Here is a 21,332-nt window from a genome sequence, read left to right on the forward strand (position 1 = left end):
TGATTTTTTTTTGACTTGACTTCTATAGCTATAAGTACCATTTGTTTATTAATACTGTGTGTTGTTTTTTTTCAGTTACAGCCATTGTTGCACAGCACAGCGGTGGGCAGATGCAACAGTTACAACACTTGCTCCCTTTCACCCTTTCCATTCCTTCTTCTTCCCAGTATATTAAATAGTAATTATGTTTGGTTCAGTCATTCCTTGTTTCCTTCTCCATGACTAATACTCTAATGTCAGCTTTAATATTTTTCACTTCTGGCACATTTGTTCTTCCTGGAGTTAATACTTGCCTTGTTTTTGTTTATTTTCTAGATAACTCTCATTAATTTGATACCTCTTCTGTTTGTATGACTCTTCTAATAAGTTAGAAACTTTGGGCATTCTATTAATTTTACTTTCTTGGAAATATCACTCCTGGGCCCTTCTGGTATTCTCCCATCTGAAATGGAGGCTTCTGACTATGAGCAGAGCCACCGTCCTAGGATGTCCCTCCACCACCATCTGGGACAGTGCTTCTACATGAAGTGGAGCCACCTGGGGTCCTGCCAAAATTCAAACTGATTCAAGATGTCAAGGCTGGGCCTTTGAATCTTGAAAGGCCCAGATGCTGAATCTGCTGGGTCATGGATGATAGCAAGAATCTCTCATGGTTGTCTGTATCAGTTTCTTCATGGTAAGCATATACTAGCATATTTTTAATGAATTTCTGTAATTTTTTTCCTCAATTAGTAACAGGGCTTTTTTTTTCATGTGCCAGAAAACATATTACATAAAATTTGGTATCTTCACTGTTTTGAAGTGTGCAGCACGGTGGTGTTATCTGTAAGCACATCTGCTGTGCCACAAATCCCGATAACATTTTATCTTACAAAACTGAAACTCTATGCCGATTGAACAAAAACCCTTCATTAATCCCCATTCCCCCCACCCAGCCCTTGGCAATCACCATACTACTTTCAGGTTCTAAGGGTTCAGACACCACATACAAATGGAATTGTGCAGCACTGGAGCTTCTTTGTGATTGGCTTATTTCACTTAGCCATGTTCTCCAGGTTCATCCATAGTGCAGCCTATAACAGGATTTCCTCCTTTTAGGCTGAATAATATTCCATTGTCTTTATGTACCACATTTTTTTGATCAATTCATCTGTTAAGTGATGCTTTGGTTGCCTCTATTTCGTGGCTGTTGTGAATAATGCTGCTATGGACATGGGTGTGCAGATGTTTTTTTCTGTACCTTCCCTCATTTTGGAGGAATTAATCTTTCAGTAGCTACTTCTGACAGCATATATTTAAAGTAAGTTTGTATGTTTCAGTGTTGTCCATTATTGTTTTGCTCCTCTCCAGGAGGAGGATAGGAGTGCATGAGGGCGCCCTTTAGCACAGCATTTTAAAGGGAAGAAAGAGATAGTACAACTGACCAGTGCTGGGTCTGGACATTCTGCAATTTCATAACTAATGTGGATACAAAAATAATTTTTTAAAAAAGTCCTTCCCAGAAGGGAGAGTCACCCCCAAATATGGGGGACCTGGGACAGCAGACTCCCCTGCCAAGCCTCTTCCATGGGGGCCCTTTTTGCAGTGACTGAGATTTCTTCCCATTTTACTCTAACCAGTGTCTTGACTCAAGGAACAAGGTGTGTCTGCTGCTGTGCCCACACTTGGAGGAAATCTCAGTGGTGTCAGCACATTATAAATATTTGTTTATTATGGGTTAATTATGTATGATGTATGTATTTTGATTTCATTTTACTGGCAACACAATAAACGAGGATGTGGTGAACCTAACAATCACATCCACTTTTCTGGGTCAAAAAGGTCTGCCTGCTCAAAAAGACCTGTCTGAGAAAAAGAGAGTCCTTGCAGCCATAAAAAGAGAATGCGTTCATGTCCTTTGCAGGGACATGGATGAAGCTGGGAGCCATTATCTTCAGTAAACTAACACAGGAACAGAAAAGCAAACACCGCATGTTCTCACTTATAAATGGGGGTTGAACAATGAGAACACATGGACCCAGGGAGGGGAACATCATACATTGGGGCCTGTCAGGGGGTGGAGCAGAAGGGGAGGGAGGGCATTAATAGGTGCAGCAAACCACCATGACACATGGATACCTATGTAACAGACCTGCATGTTCTGCACATGTATCCCAGAACTTAAAGTTAAAAAAAAAAAGGAAACACAGTCCTTGTTAGATTGAGGATTCAGGAAGAGCCAGATGGGCAGGGCAGGAGGGTTTTTACTTGGAACCTGGAAAATGAGTAATGACATCCTCTTCTATCCTGCAGCTCAGCCCCAGCATCCACCTCCTGGGTGCAGGAGCAGCACAATGGCGCCACCTGGTGATCGGTGCTCTTCTTTTTCCAAATCAAGCACATCCCTGAAATCCACCTCTCCCTCCTGTGTGCCTGGGATTTCAGAGTCAGCTTTCCTGTAAAGCAGAAAAAGCACGAGGTGAAACCATTTTACGGGAGGAATAGTATCATCTCCACCTCTGGAGAGATCCCTGTCACTGTGTTCAGGGCAAGGGCCAAGCCTCACCCATGCAGAGAGGAGGCTCTGGCCACAGTGGCACCTGTGGAGAGCTGAGGACCTGTGTCTTCTACACTGATGGCCAAAGCCTGTAGACTGGGTGATGGCTTCCCCTGAGCTGTGTCCTATCAGGTTCATCTAGGCCTCAAGGAATAGACCACGCTCACTGCCTCCAGTGGTGTTGAAACTGTTACATTGTATGGCATAAATACCAAGGCTTGTTGTCCTGTGCCAAGGTGGTTAATGACAAGGACACACACGTGGAGCAGGTTAAGGAGTGGAGCGTTTAATAGACAAAGAAGAGAGAGAAATCTTTATCATGCAGAGAAAACAGGTTGCCCCAAGAGAGTTTCAGGGTTTGGGGTGGGATGCAATCAACTTTATGGAGAGGATTCAGGAGGCAGTGATTGATTTACATAGGGCTCAGGGGATTGGTTTGACCAGGTGTGCCATTTACATAGCCCGTGAAGAAACTGGCCCTCCCACCCTAGTCTTTTATTATGCAAATGTGGCCTCTACCTGACTGGCATCCTGACCTGCACACTTGGCTTTAACTGACCAGTGCCATGAAACCCACACATGGGTAGACAAAGAAAAGGGAGGGGAACCGCCATGTTGGGTGTACCTGGCTTTTCGTACAGCTGCCGGCATTTACCCATGCAAGCTTCCAGTTTGCTTGCAGCTTTTCAGGCTGCTTTCTGTTAGAAAAGAAATGGTTTGGGGACTGCTTTTTATTAAAGGGAAATTCCACCGAGAACTCTTTTATTCTCTCTGTTTAAAATAACTTCTTAATAACTTCTGTATTATTCTCCTCAGGAGTGATATCCGTAACTGCTGTTAGGAGGTGTTGGACAATGATTTTTTTGGCTACTTTCTGCTGAGAAGGGGGTGTTGTGTGGGGACAGCAGTTGGGGCTTCTCCTGAGATTGATTTAAGGGTCCTCAGAAGAATGGCATGACCATGTGCGGCTCTGTTTTCAGCACCACTTGGAGTTTGATTGCTTCTAGGTGAAAGGCGATAGATTTTACAAAAGGGTTTAAAATATAGAGTTAGAATACAAGGATTAAAATTACCATCATTAGTGAGGGTACTATACACCGCAATTACGACAGTAGAGTTTGACACCTGTTAGTTATTTTAATGGATTGTAACACCAGTTTGCCTCCACTAGATGTCACTGTACAATATTAGAAACTGTCATATAAAAATAACATTTTACTTTGGGAAAAACATATATTTTTCTGCTTGACTTGCCATTAGGTGATAACTTTAGGTTTATTCCATTTTTTATAACTTGCAATATGATTGTGAGACACATAATTGGGTGGCTAAAATATCTGCTTTGGTCCACATAAATCTACTTTTAAAAAATTAAAGATTTTGTCCATCTTTTAACAAATTCATTTTCTTCCTTTATCTCTGCATTCAGTTAATCCTTGCACACCCTTTGTTTAGTATATCTTGAAATGTATCAGTTCCAATTCTAGTAGCAGTTCATGATACCTGCTATGACCTCAGTAGAGCTCTGATTCCTTTAGCACAGGGAACATGTTCTCGACTGTGCTCTGGATGATGAAAGTCAATTTATTTTACTTTACTTGTTTGAGATATTTCTCCTCATCTGTAAAATGTAAATGTGGACATGGCTTGAATTACTAAGTGGTTTTATTTCTTCATTCCCCTGATATTTGTTGTATTCTTACTGCAAGTCAAATACATGGCATGATATTGCTTCCTTGATCACACCACATCAGATGAGAAAATGAGACATTATAGCCAGCTGTGGTGGCACACACCTGTAGTCCCAGCTCCTTGGGAAGCTGAGGCAGGACAATCACTTCATCCCAGGAGTTTGAGGTTACAGTGAGGTATGATATCACCATTGCATTTCAGCCTGCACAACAGACCCTGTTTCTGAAAAAAGTAAAGACATTGTGAGCTGTCTACATGGACTCTTTGTCTCATGAGATTCATGTAATTTTTCTAAATGGCATCTCCATGTGCTTTCTCATGAATGTGTGTCTGGTATTTATTTTCTAACCTTTTACTTTCACCTTTTCTGTACCTTGTGCTGAAATTATGGCTTCTGTAAATAGCCTATGGTTATTTATGGATTGACTTCTCTTTCCCCCTCTGCACTATTTGTCTTGTCATTGGAGTGTGTGAGTCCGTTATGTTTAATGTCACTGTTGGCCTCATTGGGTTTAAGTCTGTACATTGTCATTTGCTGCCTTGTAATATTATCTCTTTTTGACTTGACTATTTCTCTTCTGTTGCCTTCTTTAGATGAATAAAAAACTTCGCGTTATTGTGGTCTTCTAAATAACTGTTCTAGTTGCAACTTCTCTTATTATTTCTTTAATTATCTGAGAAAGCACAATAATCCATGGCTTATTATAACCAACAGCAAACCCTGACTTCCACCTACCTGTGCAGACAGCCCAGGGGAGAATCAGTGCTCTGGCTCTGAGACACAGGGGGTGGAAGCAGGAGAGTAACTGGATGGTGAAGCTGTAGCTGCAGAGGCATCTGGGCCCCTCACCTGCACTCCTCGTAGATGTCTCCTCCACTGAATGTCTGCGATGCCCTCTCCTCCATATGCTCCTGCCAGAGTCTCCCCATCTCCACTGACAGCAGCTCCACACTTCTACTCACTCAGTCCAACACTCTGGGTGTCCTTGTTTCCTTCTCACACCACAGATGCAATCCGTTAGCAAGTGCTGTGAAGTCCATCTTCAAATTCATCCGGAATCCCATCACTTCCCACCATTTCCTCTGCTCACACCTCAGTCAAGGTAACCAGCATCTCCATCCTGGAATATTGCTCTCCTTCGCCACCGATTCCCTACTACCTCCCTTGTCCCCCACCTCTCAATTCTGTTGTCAGCACAGCAGCCAGAGAGAAACTTTCAAAGGACAATTCCTAACATGTCCCACTTTTCAAAACTGTCCTCTTACTCCCCATGTCATTCAGAGCAAAGGTCAAAACCCTTCCCACACCTTCCTGGCCTCCCTGCTCTGGCCACACCTCTGATCTCATTTCAGTTTCTCTCTGTCCAGCCCTTCTGGCCTCTTCCTCCTTCCAGGAACACAGACACTTTCTTGCCCTGGTGCATCTGCACTGAAGGTTCCTGCCTGAAAAGAGCTTTCCCATTCATCCTTAGGGACAGCTCCTCACATCCCTCAAATCTTCACTCAAAGGTCACATGTGCAACGAGGCCCATGCTGACCACCCAGCACAGTAGCCACCCCGTGTCCCCACAGCCCACACTCTGATCACCTGCCCCACAGCACTTGAGACCTTCTAACTCAAGCATTTTCTGCTCTTACTCTGCTTATACTATATCTATCATCTGCCTATAGAGGTGTCCAATATTTTGGCTTTCTTGGGCCACATGAAAAGAAGAATTGTCTTGAGCCACACAAAAATACACTAATGACAGCTGATGAGCAGAAAAAAATAGAAACAAGAAAAAAAAGTATGTGCATAATTTTCATGATATCTGCCACCACAGATGAGAAAAAAAACGTCCTCATATTGGAAGCTGACCTGGGCTACATGCAGCCTGTGAGCCACAGGTTGGGTAAGCTTACATCTAGAACGCATACATCACATGGCTGAAAATCCTTGTTTTTACTAAAGTGTTTTCTAAATGCAAAGGCAGTCATATACCTAGCAGACAACAAATGTCAGTTGAATGAATAATCACTGAAGGGCACTTCCTTATTCTAAAGGCAATGTCTTTATTAATATAGCCTCAGGCCAAATGCTGTTTTGTGGCAGCTACAGAACAACATCATCTCACACTGACATCAGTGCTGCCAGAGCTTTTCTCACCAGGGCTGCGTGTGTGCCCTCCCTCCCTCCCTCCCTCCTCCCACACCAACCCTCCTGCCTGCTGCAGCACACAACCATATTTTTCTCTTCAGGAAAGATAACCCTAGGTTTATGGCTTCAATTTTCCAATCACATATGAATCTAAGTCAGACTCTGCTTTATAAATCCGTGAGTTTGGATTGGAGGCAGCACTAGGATTACTACGACTCAGGCAGGAAGAAGAGTAGGAGAGAGAGCAGAAGGAGTTCCAACGGAAAGTTACCTACCATGAGAAACTACAGGACCCCTCTTCTTTGCAAGTTTCAGAATCTGCTTCAAGAAGCTTGGGGAAAAGATGGAAAATACAATCCAGGAAAGAGACCTGGAAGGAGGGCGAGAGGGACAGGAGTCTAACAATTTCTCTCCTGATACCACAAGGACTTCTAGAGACCACCCTAGGTGACACTCAAGTCCCTGTGATCACAGGCCATGGTGGGACAAGCTTCTACTGAAAGGCCAAGGACAATGGAGCAGCAAAGATGACCCAGCCAAGCAGTGACCACATAAAGTCCACAGTCGCCTGCACACTCACTGGGCACAGCCCCATCTACTCTCCACCCCCGCAACAAATCAGCACAAGAAACACGTGGACTGTGGAAGGTTCTCAGGTCTTCCATTTATTTTGTCTTTCAAATTTCAGGAATCTTCTCCTTTAATTAACCCATTAATGTCTCATGGAAATAATTTGACGAAGTAAATTACATTCAGATTCTAATTTTAATAGGAAAGTAAGAAGTTACAGCTCAGTGCACCATGAAGTTGAGATGGAGACATAACAACCCCACATCTCTGGAACAGGAAAGGTGATGGGGAAGGAATGCAGGTCAGCGTGGGTGTGATGGACACCGGGCTGGGCTGGTCTCCCCACCTCCTCACATTATGCCTATAGGGACACAGACACATTCAGATTCTTTGTAGTAAGAGAAGTCAGGGGTCTTGAAGTCCCAAATCAAAGGTGTGAATAAATCTTGCCTCACTCCCACACAAGGCAGCTGTCTCACACTATAAAAAAAAAATTCATTAACAAAGTTATATCAGTCACACTTTCAACAACCCATCACTTGGATGTTCTTTGACATCCAAGTCAAAGAAACTCCATAACACAGATGTGCCCGCTGTTCCTCCCCAAAACCCACACACATCAGCCCCCTCCCCTCCCACGGTCTCACCTTTACAAGCCGTGAGAGACACATCAGAGCCTTGGGCACTGTCGCTGTCTAGGGTTAAAAAAAAACAGAACCTGGTCGGAGCCTACAGGAAACGCTGCTAGAGGAGGAATTGTGGGCTGGGTGAGCTCCCCCATGGGCTCCTGACCACAATATCCCAATGATCTCAGGGATCAGATTCCTTCATACTTACTTGCAGCCTGAAAGTAGCTTCCTCCTTTTTTATCTGTGGGAAGAAAATAATCTGTGAGGGCTCAGAAAGGTGGCAAGGCCAGGACGTCCTAGAGGAACCTTCTAGTCTTGAAACCCAGAGAAGTTTCCAGAAATGTGTGACTAAAGACTCAGGGAAGGATCAGGAAAAACAAGGAAAGCAGGTGTGGGCTCTGGACCAGCTGCCCTCCTAAGGACTGTCCTCAGCAGAGACCTTCCCTAGTGACCTGTGACTGCTGGGATCAGGTCCCCATCACCACAGTCATCAAGGTGACACATCTGTCCTTCATTGTCACAGGTGCTTTACACAAGAGTAAGTGCTGGCGCACAGGGCCCAGGCTGGGTCGGCTCATGAGTGTGGATGATGCTTCCCAGTAATCAGGCAGGACACACTTCTGCCTGGGGCTTGGAACCCTCAGTGGGGCAAGAAATCTCAGGCCCCACTCCTCACCCCTTCCTCACCTGAGCTCTTCTTCCTCCACATCACAGCAGCGATCACAGCTCCAGTGACTACAGCTCCAAGGACAGTCAGGACAGCAATGATGCCCACGATGGGGATTGTGGGCTGGGAAGACGGCTCTGGGAAAGGAGGAGAAGGTGAGGGGCCCTGATCCCAGGTCCCAGCCCCAACCCTGCTAAAGGTCTCCAGATGGGCTCCTGGTTTCCCTGCGACATGACACTCCCATCTCCCTCCTTACCCCATCTCAGGGTGAGGGGCTCAGGCAGCCCCTCATGCTGCACATGGCACGTGTATCTCTGCTCCTCTCCAGAAGGCACCACCACAGCCGCCCACTTCTGGAAGTTTCCATCCCCTGCGGGCCTGGTCTCCACAAGCTCCATGTCCTGGGTCTGGTCCTCCCCATCTCGATGCCAGGTCAGTGTGATCTCCGCAGGGTAGAAGCCCAGGGCCCAGCACCTCAGGGTGGCCTCATGGTCAGAGATGGGGTGGTGGCTCACGTGTGTCTTGGGGGGCTCTGAAGGGAAGAGTCAGAAAATTCAGACATCCTGCATCTCTCATGGGACACCCCTGCAGCACCCATGTGACTATCCTGAGAATGCACAGGACACCTGGGGTGGGGAAGGGAGCACAGAACCCAGACACCAGCCTGGACACAGGCACCTGGGATAATGTCGTGTTTCCTGGAAAGTTCTAGTCTCTGAGTGGGGAACAGGGACTTCTGGCCCTGATCTGAGTGGAGGCCAAGGGACTCAGAGGAGCTGGAGTCAGACCCCTGTACACATTGAGTGTGAGTCAGAGGACAAGGCAGGAGAGGGAAAATCCTGGTGTCAACGCTGCTGTGGGGTCACAGGGAACCTCTGATCAGTATTCCAGGGATTGATTTCCCCTCCTTTCCCTCAGAGACTGCAACCCTTAATTGTATCAGAGAACGGGGCGGGCCCTCAGAGTCACTGTCTGGTACAGGATCTGGAAACCCAGGAGGATTCCTCTCCCTCAGGACCGCAGGGAGGGCGATATTCTAGTGTCGGTCCCATTTCCTCCCCTCCTTCTGCAAGGCCAGCCTGGGAGGGCTACAGGAGATCAGGGAGGTTCCCGCTGGCCACTGGTACCCGCGCGCTGCAGCGTCTCCTTCCCGTTCTCCAGGTATCTGCGGAGCCACTCCAGGCACCTGCCCTCCAGGTAGGCTCTCGTTCGCTCCGCCTCATTGGCCGCCTCCCACTTGCGCTGGGTGATCTGAGCCGCCGTGTCCGCGGCCGTCCAGGAGCGCAGGTCCTCGTTCAGGGCGATGTAGTCCTTGCCGTCGTAGGCGAGCTGGTTATACCCGCGGAGGAGGCGCCCGTCCGGCCCCAGGTCGCAGCCGTACATCGTCTGGAAGGTGTGAGATCCTGGCCCCGGCCCCGCGTCAGCCCCGCCCATTTTCATTTTAGGCAAAAGTCCCCGCCCCGTCCCACCAACCCGCGGGGATTTTTGCCTAAACTGAAAATGAAACCGGATAAAGGCGCCCGAGTTTCTCCCGGGTCGAGGGTCTGGGCGGGTCCCGCAGCCCCGGGGTGGACCTCGGACCCGGAGACTCGGGGCGACTCGGGCCGTCCGTGCGGGATGGGGAGGGGTCGTGACCTGCGCCCCGGGCTGGGGTCACTCACCGGCCTCGCTCTGGTTGTAGTAGCCGCGCAGGTTCCGCAGGCTCACTCGGTAAGTCTGCGCGGCGGCCTTGAGGTTCCGCGTCTCCCGGTCCCAATACTCCGGCCCCTCCTGCTCCATCCACGGCGCCCGCGGCTCCATCCTCGGAATCGCGGCGTCGCTGTCGAACCGCACGAACTGCGTGTCGTCCACGTAGCCCACGGCGATGAAGCGGGGCTCCCCGCGGCCGGGCCGGGACACGGAGGTGTAGAAATACCTCAGGGAGTGGGAGCCTGGGGGCGAGGAGGGGCTGAGACCCGCCGACCCTCCTCCCGGCTCGGCTCCCCGGGTCCTGCGCCCCCGCCGGGCGGCCCCTCGCTCCTCCCCGCAGAGACCGTTTCCCTCCCGACCCCGCACTCACCCGCCCGGGTCGGGGTCAGGGCCAGGGCCCCCGAGAGCAGCAGGAGGAGGGTTCGGGGCGCCATGACCCCATCCTCGGCGTCTGGGGAGAATCTGAGTCCGGGTGGGTGACTGGGGACTTTGGAACCGGGACCGCGGCGACGCTGATTGGCTTCTCTAGAAACCCGGCACCCAATGGGAGTGGGAACTGGGTCCGCGTCATGAGTATCCAGAAGGAAGGACCCGACACAGGTTGGGAGAGGAAGAGAAACTGCGGAGACGGGGAATCCGCAACGCTGCGCCTCCCAATCCACACACCGCCTTCCGGACCTGAGACCCTGAGAGCCACGCCTGGGCCCTGGGACTTCGCCCTGACCCCGCTCCTCCTGTGCCAAGCGCTCTGTCTCAATGTCTCCCTCAGTCTTGGCCCAGGAGCTTCTGAGAAACCAGAGAGAAATCTTCAGCATGGGCCGCGTCCCTCTCCCTTCACTTTTCATCCCGTATCCCTGTCCCTGAACTGGACTCCCTGCCTCCCACTCCTTACCTATCCCTCCGAACTCTGCTAGAAGAAAACTCACCCCATGGAGCTTGGTGCCAGAGACTGAAATCGCCCTGGGAATGGAGGTGTAGACACAGAGTTTTTTGTTTTTTGTTTTTTGTTTTTTGTTTTTTTTTTCTTCATATCTGGAAAAATTTTGCTTGAGTGCATGAGATAGCATAGGGACCAGTTTGCTTTTTGTTTATTAACTACAGTGGGTAGCAAAATCTTGGTAATCCCTGAGTGATCAGGAATCTAATAGGTAAAAAATGTGACTTTGGCCCTTTGATATTTAAAAGTGTCTAAAAGCTCTCACAGAGACAAGGCAAGAAAAATAAATAAATAAATAAATAAATAAATAAATAAAAGCATTGCAACAAGACTCATAAAGCTCCTGTTTCACTTTCCCAGAAAATATATCTGTGACTCCGGCTTATTGTATTTTAAATTTACCTTCACTCCATAGACGTGAGTTTCTGTGTGAGTCCAGGACATCTCCTCAGTACAAAGCAGCACACTGTGTTACCGTATGTTGCAACCAGGAGCCGGTACAGACGTCATTCACCTCACAGTCGCAAGTGTTGATTGCAGTCACAATGCCCACCAGTGCTCATGCACTGCCTTTCAGGAAGTGTCCACATCTAAGTGGTGTGTTTATTTTATAGGAACACTTAGTATTTTTTAAACCGGATGAACATAAGAAACAATTAGATTTTAGGCAGACCTACATAAGGTATTAAAGCCCAAATGCAAAGAACACCCTGCTAGGCTCTATAGATAGATGTATTAAAAATCTATAAAACAATGTGTTTAAACCTGAGAATTCTGCTGCTTTCGAATTCCTTCCCTCTGCTCCTTTTCCTCACCTCCTGCTTCTCCAGCCCTTCCCTCCGTCCCTCTCATCCCTCAGGCCCTCCTCTCTCCTTAGTCCCCACCGCCCTGTCACTCCTGAATAAGAGCTCTAGCACTGTCCCATTACCTGTTATGTGACTGTTCTCTCCACAGTGATTCTGCTACTGTGAGTCAGTGTCTCATTTTTCCTTATAAAAAACTCCAGTGGCTCCACCTCGGTCTTGTGAAGCTTCTAGAACATCAGGCACGTGTGCATATGAGGGAGTACCTGGTTTAGTGTAGGCACTAAATTAATTTTTGTTGACTGAATGATTAAAATAGGAGTGTATTAAAATGGACCACAGAAAATTACAAAATATAAAACACTGAAAACGTTAAGCAAGATTTTATTTTATGTAACTGGTGTGTATATCAATTCATCAATTCATTCCATGAGTCTGTTGAGACTGTGTATGAATTTTATAAGGCTGTGTAACAAATTATTACAAGCATTGGCTTTAAACAACACCTTTAGTGTTGATTTATTTCTTATTAGAGACAGAGTCTCCCTCTGTCATCCAGGGTGAAGTGCAGTCACGTGATCATGGCTCACTGCAGCCTCAAACTCCTGGGCTCAAGGGACCCTACTGTCTCAGCCTTCAGAGTAACTAGGACTGCAGGCAAGTGCCACCATGCTCAGCTAATTAAAAAAAAAATAGAGAGAGACGAGTGTCTCACTACATTATCCTGCTGGTCTCAAACTCCTGGCTGCAAGTGATGCTCCTGTGTCAGCTCCTCAAATGTTAGGATTACAGGCATGCATTCCCACTCGCAGCCAAACAACACCCATTGAGCTGTTTATAGTTCCTTAGTCAGAAGTCTGGGCAAGATGTGGATGGAATCTGTTCTGTGCTTCCCAAAGCTGTGTTTTCATTTTGAATCCTCCTTCAGGCTTATACAGAGGTCCAGAATGCAGTTTCTGGCACTTGTAAGACTGAGGTTCCTGTTTCTTGCTGGCTGTCAATGTAGAGAACAGGGAGGGCTGTGTTCAATTCCTGGTGCCCACCAGCATGCTTTCCTACACAGCCCCTTCATTTTCAAAGCCCACAGTGGAGAAAACCCCTTATGCTGAATCCCTCTCACAACTGTGAATCTCTATTCTCAGGAAGAACACAGTCTTTTCAAGGGCTCAACTGATTAGAACAGTGCAAGCAGGATAAACCCAGCCTAAAGTCAACTAATTGATGCCCTTAATTATATCTGCTGAATCCCTTCACAGTAGCACCTACATTAGAGTTGGTTGAATAACTAGGGGAAGGTGAATGACCAGGAGGTGGTTGTTGGGGGCCATCATAGAATCAGCCTAGCAAGGGTTGGATCTTCCTTTTGAGTTTAATTGGGACACAGTTGGAAATTGAAGTTCAAGTAAAGTGATCATTGTGAATGGTAATAAAATACATCTTCTTCTGCCATGGAAATTCTCCTCACCTTTTACAATTAAGTTACATGTTTAATATCTTATGGTTAATTTAGGCCTGGTGTGGTGGCTCACGCCTGCAATGCTAGCACTGTGGAAAGCAGAGGAAGGCAGATTTGTTGACTCCAGAAGTTCAGGATCAGCCTGGGAAACATGGTCAAACCCCTATCTCTACAAGAAAAAATTAGAAAATTAGCCAGGCATGGTAGTCCCTGCCTGTAGTCCCAGCTACTCAGGAGGCTGAGGTCACAGGATTCCTTGAGCCCAGGAGGTCGACAGTGCAGTGCATCGTAATCAGGCCACTGCACTCCAGCCTAGGTGACAGAGCGTGACCCTGTCTCAAAAATAATAATAACAATGATGATAAATTTAGAGAAAATGCAAATTAATGTGTAATAATACATCTTCTCTTGTGAAAATTAGTTATTTATTATTGCATAACAAATTATGTAAAACTTAGCAGCTCAAAACAACAAATATTCATCATCTCCCACAGTTTCCAATGCTCAGGAACCCAGGAGTTTTCTTGAATGCTTCTTGCTCAGGGCCTCTCACGAGGTTGCAGTGCTGTCAGCAAGGGCTTCATCATCTGAGGGCTTCACTGGGGCTGAGGATTCACATGAAACATGGCTCAGTCACATGGCTGTTGGAAAAGGCCTAGTTCCTTGTTGTCGGGTCCCAGAAGGCCTCAGTTCTTAGCCACATTGGCCTCCTGCAGGGCTACTATGTGACAGCAGCTGGCTTACCCCAGAGATCATAATCCCAGATACGGAGAGAGAGAAGGTAGAAGCCCCAGTGAGTTTTATGTTGTACATCCGGAGTCACAAACTGTTGTCAGGATTACTCTAACTGTTAGAATTTGTATTAGTTCATTCTCACAGTGCTATAAAGAAATACTTGAGACTGGGTTATTTATCAAGGAAAGAGATTTAATTGACTCGCTGTTCTGCATGGCTGAGAAGGCTGCTCCAGGAAACTTACAATCATGGCAGAAGTGGAAGTAACACATCCTTCACGTGCTGAAATTCACTCACTGTCATTAGAACACCATGGTTGGGGTGGGGGACAAGTGCGGTGGCTCATGCCTGTAATCCCAGCACTTTGGGAGGCTGAGGCAAGTGGATCACGGGGTCAGGAGTTCGAGACCAGCCTGGCCAACATAGTGAAACCCCGTCTCTATTAAAAATACAAAGATTAGCCAGGTGTGGTGCCTCATGCCTGTAATCCCAGGTACTTAGGATGCTGAGACAGGAGAATTGTTTGAACCCAGGAGGCAGAGTTTGTGGTGATCTGAGATTGTGCCATTGCATCCCAGCCTGGGCATCAGAGTGAGACTCCATAAGAAAAAAAAGAAAAGAAAAGAAAAGAAAAGAAAAAAAGAAGAAGGGAAAGAAAGAGAACAGCAGGTGGGAACTGTCCCCATGATCTAATCACAATCACCTCCCATGTGGTCCCTTCCTCAATATTGAGGGATTACAGTTCACATGAAAATTCAAGATGAGATTCAGGTGGGAACACAGAGCCAGGCCATATCAGAAGTGCATTGTTAAGTTCAAGCCACACTCAAGAGAGGGAAGTAAGCTGCACCTCTGGAAGGGAGCAGTATTAAAGGATTTGCATCTATGTTGAAGCAAAATTAAAAGTATTATTTCAGGATTTTGTAAATTAAAAGCTTCTTTTATCTAATTATTTTTCTTTAACATGGTTTAACCTTGTCTTTTAATTTAATTTTAAAGAATGCTTTAACCTTGACTTTTAATTTTATTTCATTTTAAATTCTAGGGTACACGTGCAGGATGTGCAGGTTTGTTCCTAAACATGTGCCATGGTGGTTTGCTGCACCTATCAATCCATCACCTAGGTATGAAGCCTGACATGCATTAGGTATTTTTCCTACTGCTCCCCCCCCCACCACCCTCACACAACAGGCCCCAGTGTGTGTTGTTCCTCTCCCTGTGTCCCTCTGTTCTCATTGCTCAGCTCTCAATTGTACATGACAACATGCAGTGTATGGTTTTCTGCTCCTGTGTTAGTTTGCTGAGGATAATGGCCTCCAGCTTCATTCATATCCCTGCAAAAGATATTATCTCATTCCTTTTTAGGGCTGCATAATATTCCTTGGTGTAGGTGTATCATATTTTATTTATCCAGTCCATCATTAATGGGCATTTGGGTTGATTTCATGTCTTTGCTATTGTGAATAGTGCTGCAATGAACATACACATGCAGGTATCTTTATAATAAAATGATTTATATTCCTTTGGGTATATATCCTGTAATGGGATTGCTGGGTGAAATGGTAGTTCTGGTTCTAAATCTTTGAGGAATTGCCACACTGTCTTCCACAATGGTTGAACGAATTTACATTTCTACCAACAGTGTAAAAGCATTCTTATTTCTCCTCAACTTCCCCAGCATCTGTTGTTTCCTGACTTTTTAATAATTGCCATTCTGACTAGCATGAGATGGTATCTCATTGTGATTTTGATTTGCATTTCTCTAATGATCAGTGATGTTCAGCTTTTAAAAATATGTTTGTTTCATATATGTCTTCATGTATGTCTTCTTTTGAGAAGTCTCTGTTCATGTCTTTTGTCCACTTTTTAAGGAAGTAGTTTCCTCGTGTACATTTGCCTAAGTTATTTGTAGATTCTGAATATTAGACCTTTGTCAGATGAATATGTTGAAAGATACATTGAAAATTTCTTCTCCCATTCTGTAGGATGTCTGTTCACTCTCATGATAGTTTCTTCTGCTGTGCAAAAACCCTTTTGTTTAATTAGATCCCATTTTTCAATTTTTGCTTCTGTGGCAGTTGCTTTTGGCAATTTCATTGTAAAATCTTTGCTATGCCTATGTCCTGAATGGTATTGCCTAGATTTTCTTCCAGGGTTTTTATAGTTTTGAGTTTTACATTTAAGAGTTTAATCCATCTTGAGTTAATTTTTGTGTAAGGAATAAGGAAGGGGTCCAGTTTCAATTTTCTCAATATGGCTAGCCAATTCTTCCAGCACCATTTATTAAGTAGGGAATCCTTTCCCCATTGCTTGTTTTTGTCAGGTTTGTTGATGATCCAGTGGTTGTAGATGTGCGGTCTTATTTCTGAGTTCCCCATTCTGTTCCATTGGTCTATGTGCCTGTTTTTATACCATTACCATGCGGTATTTGTTACTGTAGCCTTGTGGTATGTTTCAAGTCAGGTAGCCTGATGCCTCTAGCTTTTTGCTTTTTGTTTAGGATTCTCCTGGCTATATGAGCTCTTTTTTGGATTCATATGAATGTTAAAATAGTTTTTTTCTAATTCTGTGATAAGCTTCTCTTTTAAAATTAATGATTAAAAGTTTGAGATATCACAGAGCCTTGAGTGCTCAGGGAAAAACAATTTGAGACAGAGAAAGGAGATTCAACAATATCTTAGAGATTTTCTTGCAAATACCTTTAATAACACCAATGTTTTCTTCAATGAGTTAACACAGTTGCGAATATGGAGTAACTAGATCAAATGGTTCCAAGACTTCAGTGCCATAAAAATAATGCCTTGAAAATAAGTCTTTGTTAAGATGTCTCAAATTTAGTGGAGGTGTGCCCCAAGTGCCAATTTTCTTGTTGAAATATCATCTTCATAAAACATTTGCCTACACTAAAAAACAAAACAAACAAACAAAACAACAAGAACAAACGCTGCTCTGTCTGCTCTGTCTGTGGAGGAGCCCCTGTTTTATTTCTTTGCTTCTCTAGCAAACTTGCTTTCACTTAGAAAAGCATTGCGAAATTTCCTAATCGGATTGCTTTTCATTTACAAAAACATGAATCTCATACTTCAGTCAACAGATGTAGCTTAGCATGATGCCAATAACTTTGGTTTGATGGAGTAGCCAGAAATAGTTAGTTCAAATTGAGAAACAAATTTTTTCACAAGCTGGCTTTTCGGTAGGCATTCTGTATAATAAACTTAACATCTTTTGTTCTGGTATTGAATGAGATATGATAGAAGTGATCTGGACACCACTATGATTCTAAATAGCACTGCTATTATATGCATCTGAAGTGTTTTTTTTTTAATTTTTGCAGTCCTCTTGTTTTTCATTCATATTTGCTATTCCATCACTGGTTATTTCTTTCTACTATTTTGTGGTTTCATTTATTTTGATCAATGATGTGCATTTCCAATTCTGTAAAAGTTTAATTCAGCTATATGTGTGGTAAATTGTAACATCATATTCTTTGCAAGATGGAATTACCATGAACATCAGATTGAACATTGTACACTTGAAAATCTAGAGAGATGCCAGTGAGCCAAGGATGAAATGACCTATTTGTAGCCAAGGCATTTTCATGGCATCCTGGTCCTCTCTGTCACATGGCTCCTTACAATTCTCTGTGGTTTTATTCTAATGTAAGTAGTTCTTGTTAAGGATTCTTGCAGTGAACTTTGCTATTCTTTTCTTTTTCCCTTCCACAAAAACCAGGTATATTTTAATTTGAAAATCTCTGTTTAAGGAATTATAATGAAGTAACTATCAGGGTGTCCAACACTGGGGTAAAACACAGAAACTATAAAGATACCCTGGGCTGCTACCCATTCCCATCCCCCAGAAGGAAACTCCATCCTGAGTCTTGTGATTATGATTCCTGTACATTTCTTTAAAGATTTGTGTAATATATATATATTGCAGCACTTTGGGAGGCCGAGGCGGGTGGATCACCTGAGGTCAGGAGTTCAAGACTAGCCTGGCCAACATGGTTGAACATCATCTCTATTTCTTTAAAAAATAAAAAAAAAGAAAAAGAAAAAAAGAAGAAATCACATACAAAAGGGTCTCGGGTGCTTGCTTTGACAGCACATATCCTAAAATTGGAAAGGGTCTAGGGTTTACAGTTTTAGAAATCACATATGAAAGGGTCTTGGGTTTACAGCTTTAGAAATTACATATGAAAGGATCTTGGGTTTACAGCTTTAGGAATTACATGTGAAAGGTTTCTGGAATCCAGTGGAGGAGTGGGGTGGGGGTTTGATCTTGTTCAAATAAAAACAGTGTCTTCCGGAGAGATTCCCCCAACACCATGCCTGCTATTTACAGGAAGGTGATTCAGGAGGTGCCTGTCAGCCAGACTTTTCTTCTATTGAAATGCAGTATGGAGGTCAAGGGGGAGGTGATCCTAGATGCCTGTGTTACTGTTACCACTCGATTTCTCACTGTTACCACTCGATTTCTCTTTTTACAGACCTTAAACAATTTCTATTGTACCGCACCATAGTTTGGAGTTTTCTTAACTCAATATTTGATACACGGCACAAATCTCAGGTATAACAAGCAAAGCAAGCTTGTAATCATTTAACTAGAAGTAGCACAGGTCTGCCCCTGGTCATCCTGGCCTACACCAAGAATGTCCTACCTTAGCGTCACTGGTGTGACCCATCAGTGGTTGGGAGGAGCCCACGGGAATCAGGACCTCAGCAGTAATGCTACAGAGTATGTCAGAGCACAGGAGCGGGGCCTGCGGAGATTACTCAGGAGTGTGATTCAAACCTTCTGTCCTGACATGTCTGGGTCCTTGGAAATCAAATTGTCTCAGGCTGAATTGCTGGATGATTCTGCTCACATTTACAATGGGGCAAGGGAAATGGGAAGGCCCCCAGGGGATCTCTGGTTTCTACACACACTTCTTCCTTCATTGTGTGAAAGTAGCCATGCCACCTCCTGGGGATGAGAGTCTATTACCTGGGCCTGGAGGGGAGGAGACTCCTCTTCTCACCAGCTGGTGTCTGGGCACACACTGTCTAACCTTCTCTGGTGACAACCATAATGTGTAGCTCAGTGGGCTGTCTTTTGTCTCCTTTGAAGGGTACCCTCCAGTGGAAACCAGGACCTCCTACCCTGCACAGCCCAGTGTTGGGAGATAAAACATGCAAAATACCCCAGTGGGTGGATCTAAGGGATTGGACATGGAGCCATGCCTGCATCCACCTTTTGATTTCTGGACCCACATGTTCTTCCTATTGAGAACACGGCACTGTAGATATGTCTCTGATTCAAACAATGCACCAAATTCTGAAGATTGCACCCACCCCTCAGAGTGCTTTCTCCAGGCTGGCACTGAGTTGTGCCTGTAGAAGACCTGTCCAGCATTCCTTGTGGCTGGCAGCCACCTCCTGGTGGTGCAGATGGTGATAGGATTACTGGAACCCATAGCCATTGAAACACTGAAACTTTCCTGCCAAGTGGGTCCTTCAGGCAGATAATGGGCAGGGAGCACTGCCTAGCCTGCAGATCAGGAATGTAGCAACACCTGGAGAGTGGTGCTGACTGAGTGTCTGAGAGCAGGACAGGAAAACCCTCCCAGGGAATATGTGCCTAACCCTGTGAAGACGAACCTGTGGCCCTTCTGGGATGGAAATGTCTAATGTAGTCACCTTGTTACTTAGTGGCTAGTCACCTTAAGAAATATGGGCATATCACGGGGCTCAAATGCTGATGAGTTGGACATTCAGAGGTGGCAGCAGCTGGGTCTGCCTTGGTAGGGGGAAGTCAGTGCTTCTGGTCCCATATATAGCCCCATGCCTGCCACTGTGCTTGCTCCATTCATGAGTCCATCCTACCAGGCCTGGGCTGACCCACAGTGAGGGCTGGCTCACTTCCACTGTCTGTTTGGTTGTTCAGTGCCACTTCAGACTTGGGTGTTTTCTGAAGGTGTCAACATGGGATTCAACTCAACCCAGGTGGGCCATTTTCACCTCATGATGGATGCTGTTGGGCCTGTGCAATCTGTGACTTTGTGGGTCACACAGGCGCTTGGAAGTGCATAGATGCTTAGTGTTCTGTGGTCAAGCAATCTATGAAATCAGGACCAGCAATATTAAAAATTACTTCTAACAGGCAGCTATGTCTCTGCTGTGGATGACATGATCTTACTGGAGAATCCTAGGCCCTCCATTGTGACTCTCCCACTGGTGCTTGGTTCAGCTCCTTCCTGCATTTTTCCCCACCACTGGCACCACCAGCGCCAGGGAGTCTGAGGGATGGTGGCTGCTTGCACCATGACCTGGATCTGCTGCAGCATTCTTTCCTGTGCAGGCCCCACTTGAAGCTGGCCTCCTCCTATTTCACTAAGAGTATGGGCCAAAGTAACATACGTAAATGTGGAATGTGGTGTCAGAACTCAAAGAGGCTCATCTGGCAGTGTGCTTCCTTCCTTCTGGTGAGGATAAAACAGTATGTATTTTACCCTGGAGGGGACACACCTGCAATCCTCCAAACACTTGGCACCTTTTCTCCCATAAAGCTTCACTTCAGTAGCCATTCCTGAAGCTCTGTAAGGTTTATTTTCACCTTCTGGAGACATGTGTTTTGCTAAGGACTCCAGGGCACTTTCTGATTGCTGCTCATCCACTCTTGTCTATATGAAGTTGTCAGTGAAATGAGCTGATTTAATATCCTATAGGATATCCAGTATGTCTAGTATAGTCTTAAGACTATACTTTAGGCAGATCCAAGATGGTCAAATAGGAAGAGCTCTGGAGTGCAGTTCCCAGCAAGAACACCACAGAGGGTGAGTGATAACCACATTTCCAAATGAGTTATTACTGCCCAGAGACCTGGGCTGAAAAAAGCCAGGAGTTTCCAGCATGGCTGTTTCAGCTCGTGCAGCAGGTCTCCACACAAAAATTTACACAAATCTGGGTGGCCATTTCAACTGGCATCTGGAATGCCTGGGAGACAGAGTCACCCATTCAAGTGAAAAAAAGTGGGCTGAAACAGGCAGCCAGGTAATTTGGCTTGGTGGGTCCCACCCCCAGATAGACCAGCAATCTGAAATGCTCTGGATTGAGAGTTTCACAGCAAGTGCAGCTATACCTGGGACGGTCCAGCTCTGTGTGGGGAAGGGCGTCCACCATTACTGAGGCAGTCCGCCAACACCGAGGCAATCCACCATTACTGAGGTAGTCCACCATTACCGAGGCAGTCTGCCATAACTGAGAAAGATCGCCATTACTGAAGAAGAGCACCATTACCGAGGCAGTTCTAACTATACTTCTATAAACCAAACTGAAAGGAAGTTTATGTGGCAGCTGGGCAGAGCCCATGGTAGCTCAGCAATGCCTCTGCTTTCGGACTGTGACTAGGCTACCTCTTTGCTGGGCAAGGCATCTCTGAAAAAAGGCAGCATATCAGGAACTTATAAATAAAGCCACACCTTCCCAGGACAGAGCACTTGG

The 21,332-nt window shown here is 45.6% G+C and overlaps 1 protein-coding gene and 3 pseudogenes across 3 annotated transcripts in view; 1 reads left to right on the plus strand and 3 right to left on the minus strand.

Annotated features, from left to right (window-relative positions):
• The window catches only part of LOC101050220 (saoe class I histocompatibility antigen, A alpha chain-like), a 48,135-nt gene extending 37,355 nt beyond the window's left edge, over positions 1-10,780 (minus strand). For 2 of the 3 annotated variants that reach the window (XR_012517386.1, XR_012517387.1), the window contains exons 1-4: positions 10,291-10,780; positions 9,893-10,162; positions 9,359-9,634; positions 8,488-8,763 (exon numbers count right to left, since the gene is read on the minus strand). Coding sequence is in view for 1 of the 3 variants with exons in the window: in XM_074398332.1 (XP_074254433.1) it covers positions 7,286-7,296; positions 7,583-7,630; positions 7,773-7,805; positions 8,252-8,368; positions 8,488-8,763; positions 9,359-9,634; positions 9,893-10,162; positions 10,291-10,765 (1,506 nt within the window). In the remaining 2 variants the exon portion in view is untranslated. Of the gene's footprint in view, positions 1-7,111; positions 7,297-7,582; positions 7,631-7,772; positions 7,806-8,251; positions 8,369-8,487; positions 8,764-9,358; positions 9,635-9,892; positions 10,163-10,290 lie in introns of those variants that run through there. The other variant, XM_074398332.1, reaches the window with a different exon arrangement.
• The window catches only part of LOC141584371 (saoe class I histocompatibility antigen, A alpha chain-like), a 173,653-nt pseudogene that overhangs the window by 18,438 nt on the left and 133,883 nt on the right, over positions 1-21,332 (minus strand).
• LOC141584109 (uncharacterized) lies at positions 5,110-5,812 on the plus strand (annotated as a pseudogene).
• The window catches only part of LOC101047682 (saoe class I histocompatibility antigen, A alpha chain-like), a 101,759-nt pseudogene continuing 87,538 nt past the window's right edge, over positions 7,112-21,332 (minus strand).

Source organism: Saimiri boliviensis, chromosome 4 (genome assembly GCF_048565385.1).
Source record: "Saimiri boliviensis isolate mSaiBol1 chromosome 4, mSaiBol1.pri, whole genome shotgun sequence".
NCBI lineage: Eukaryota > Metazoa > Chordata > Mammalia > Primates > Cebidae > Saimiri > Saimiri boliviensis.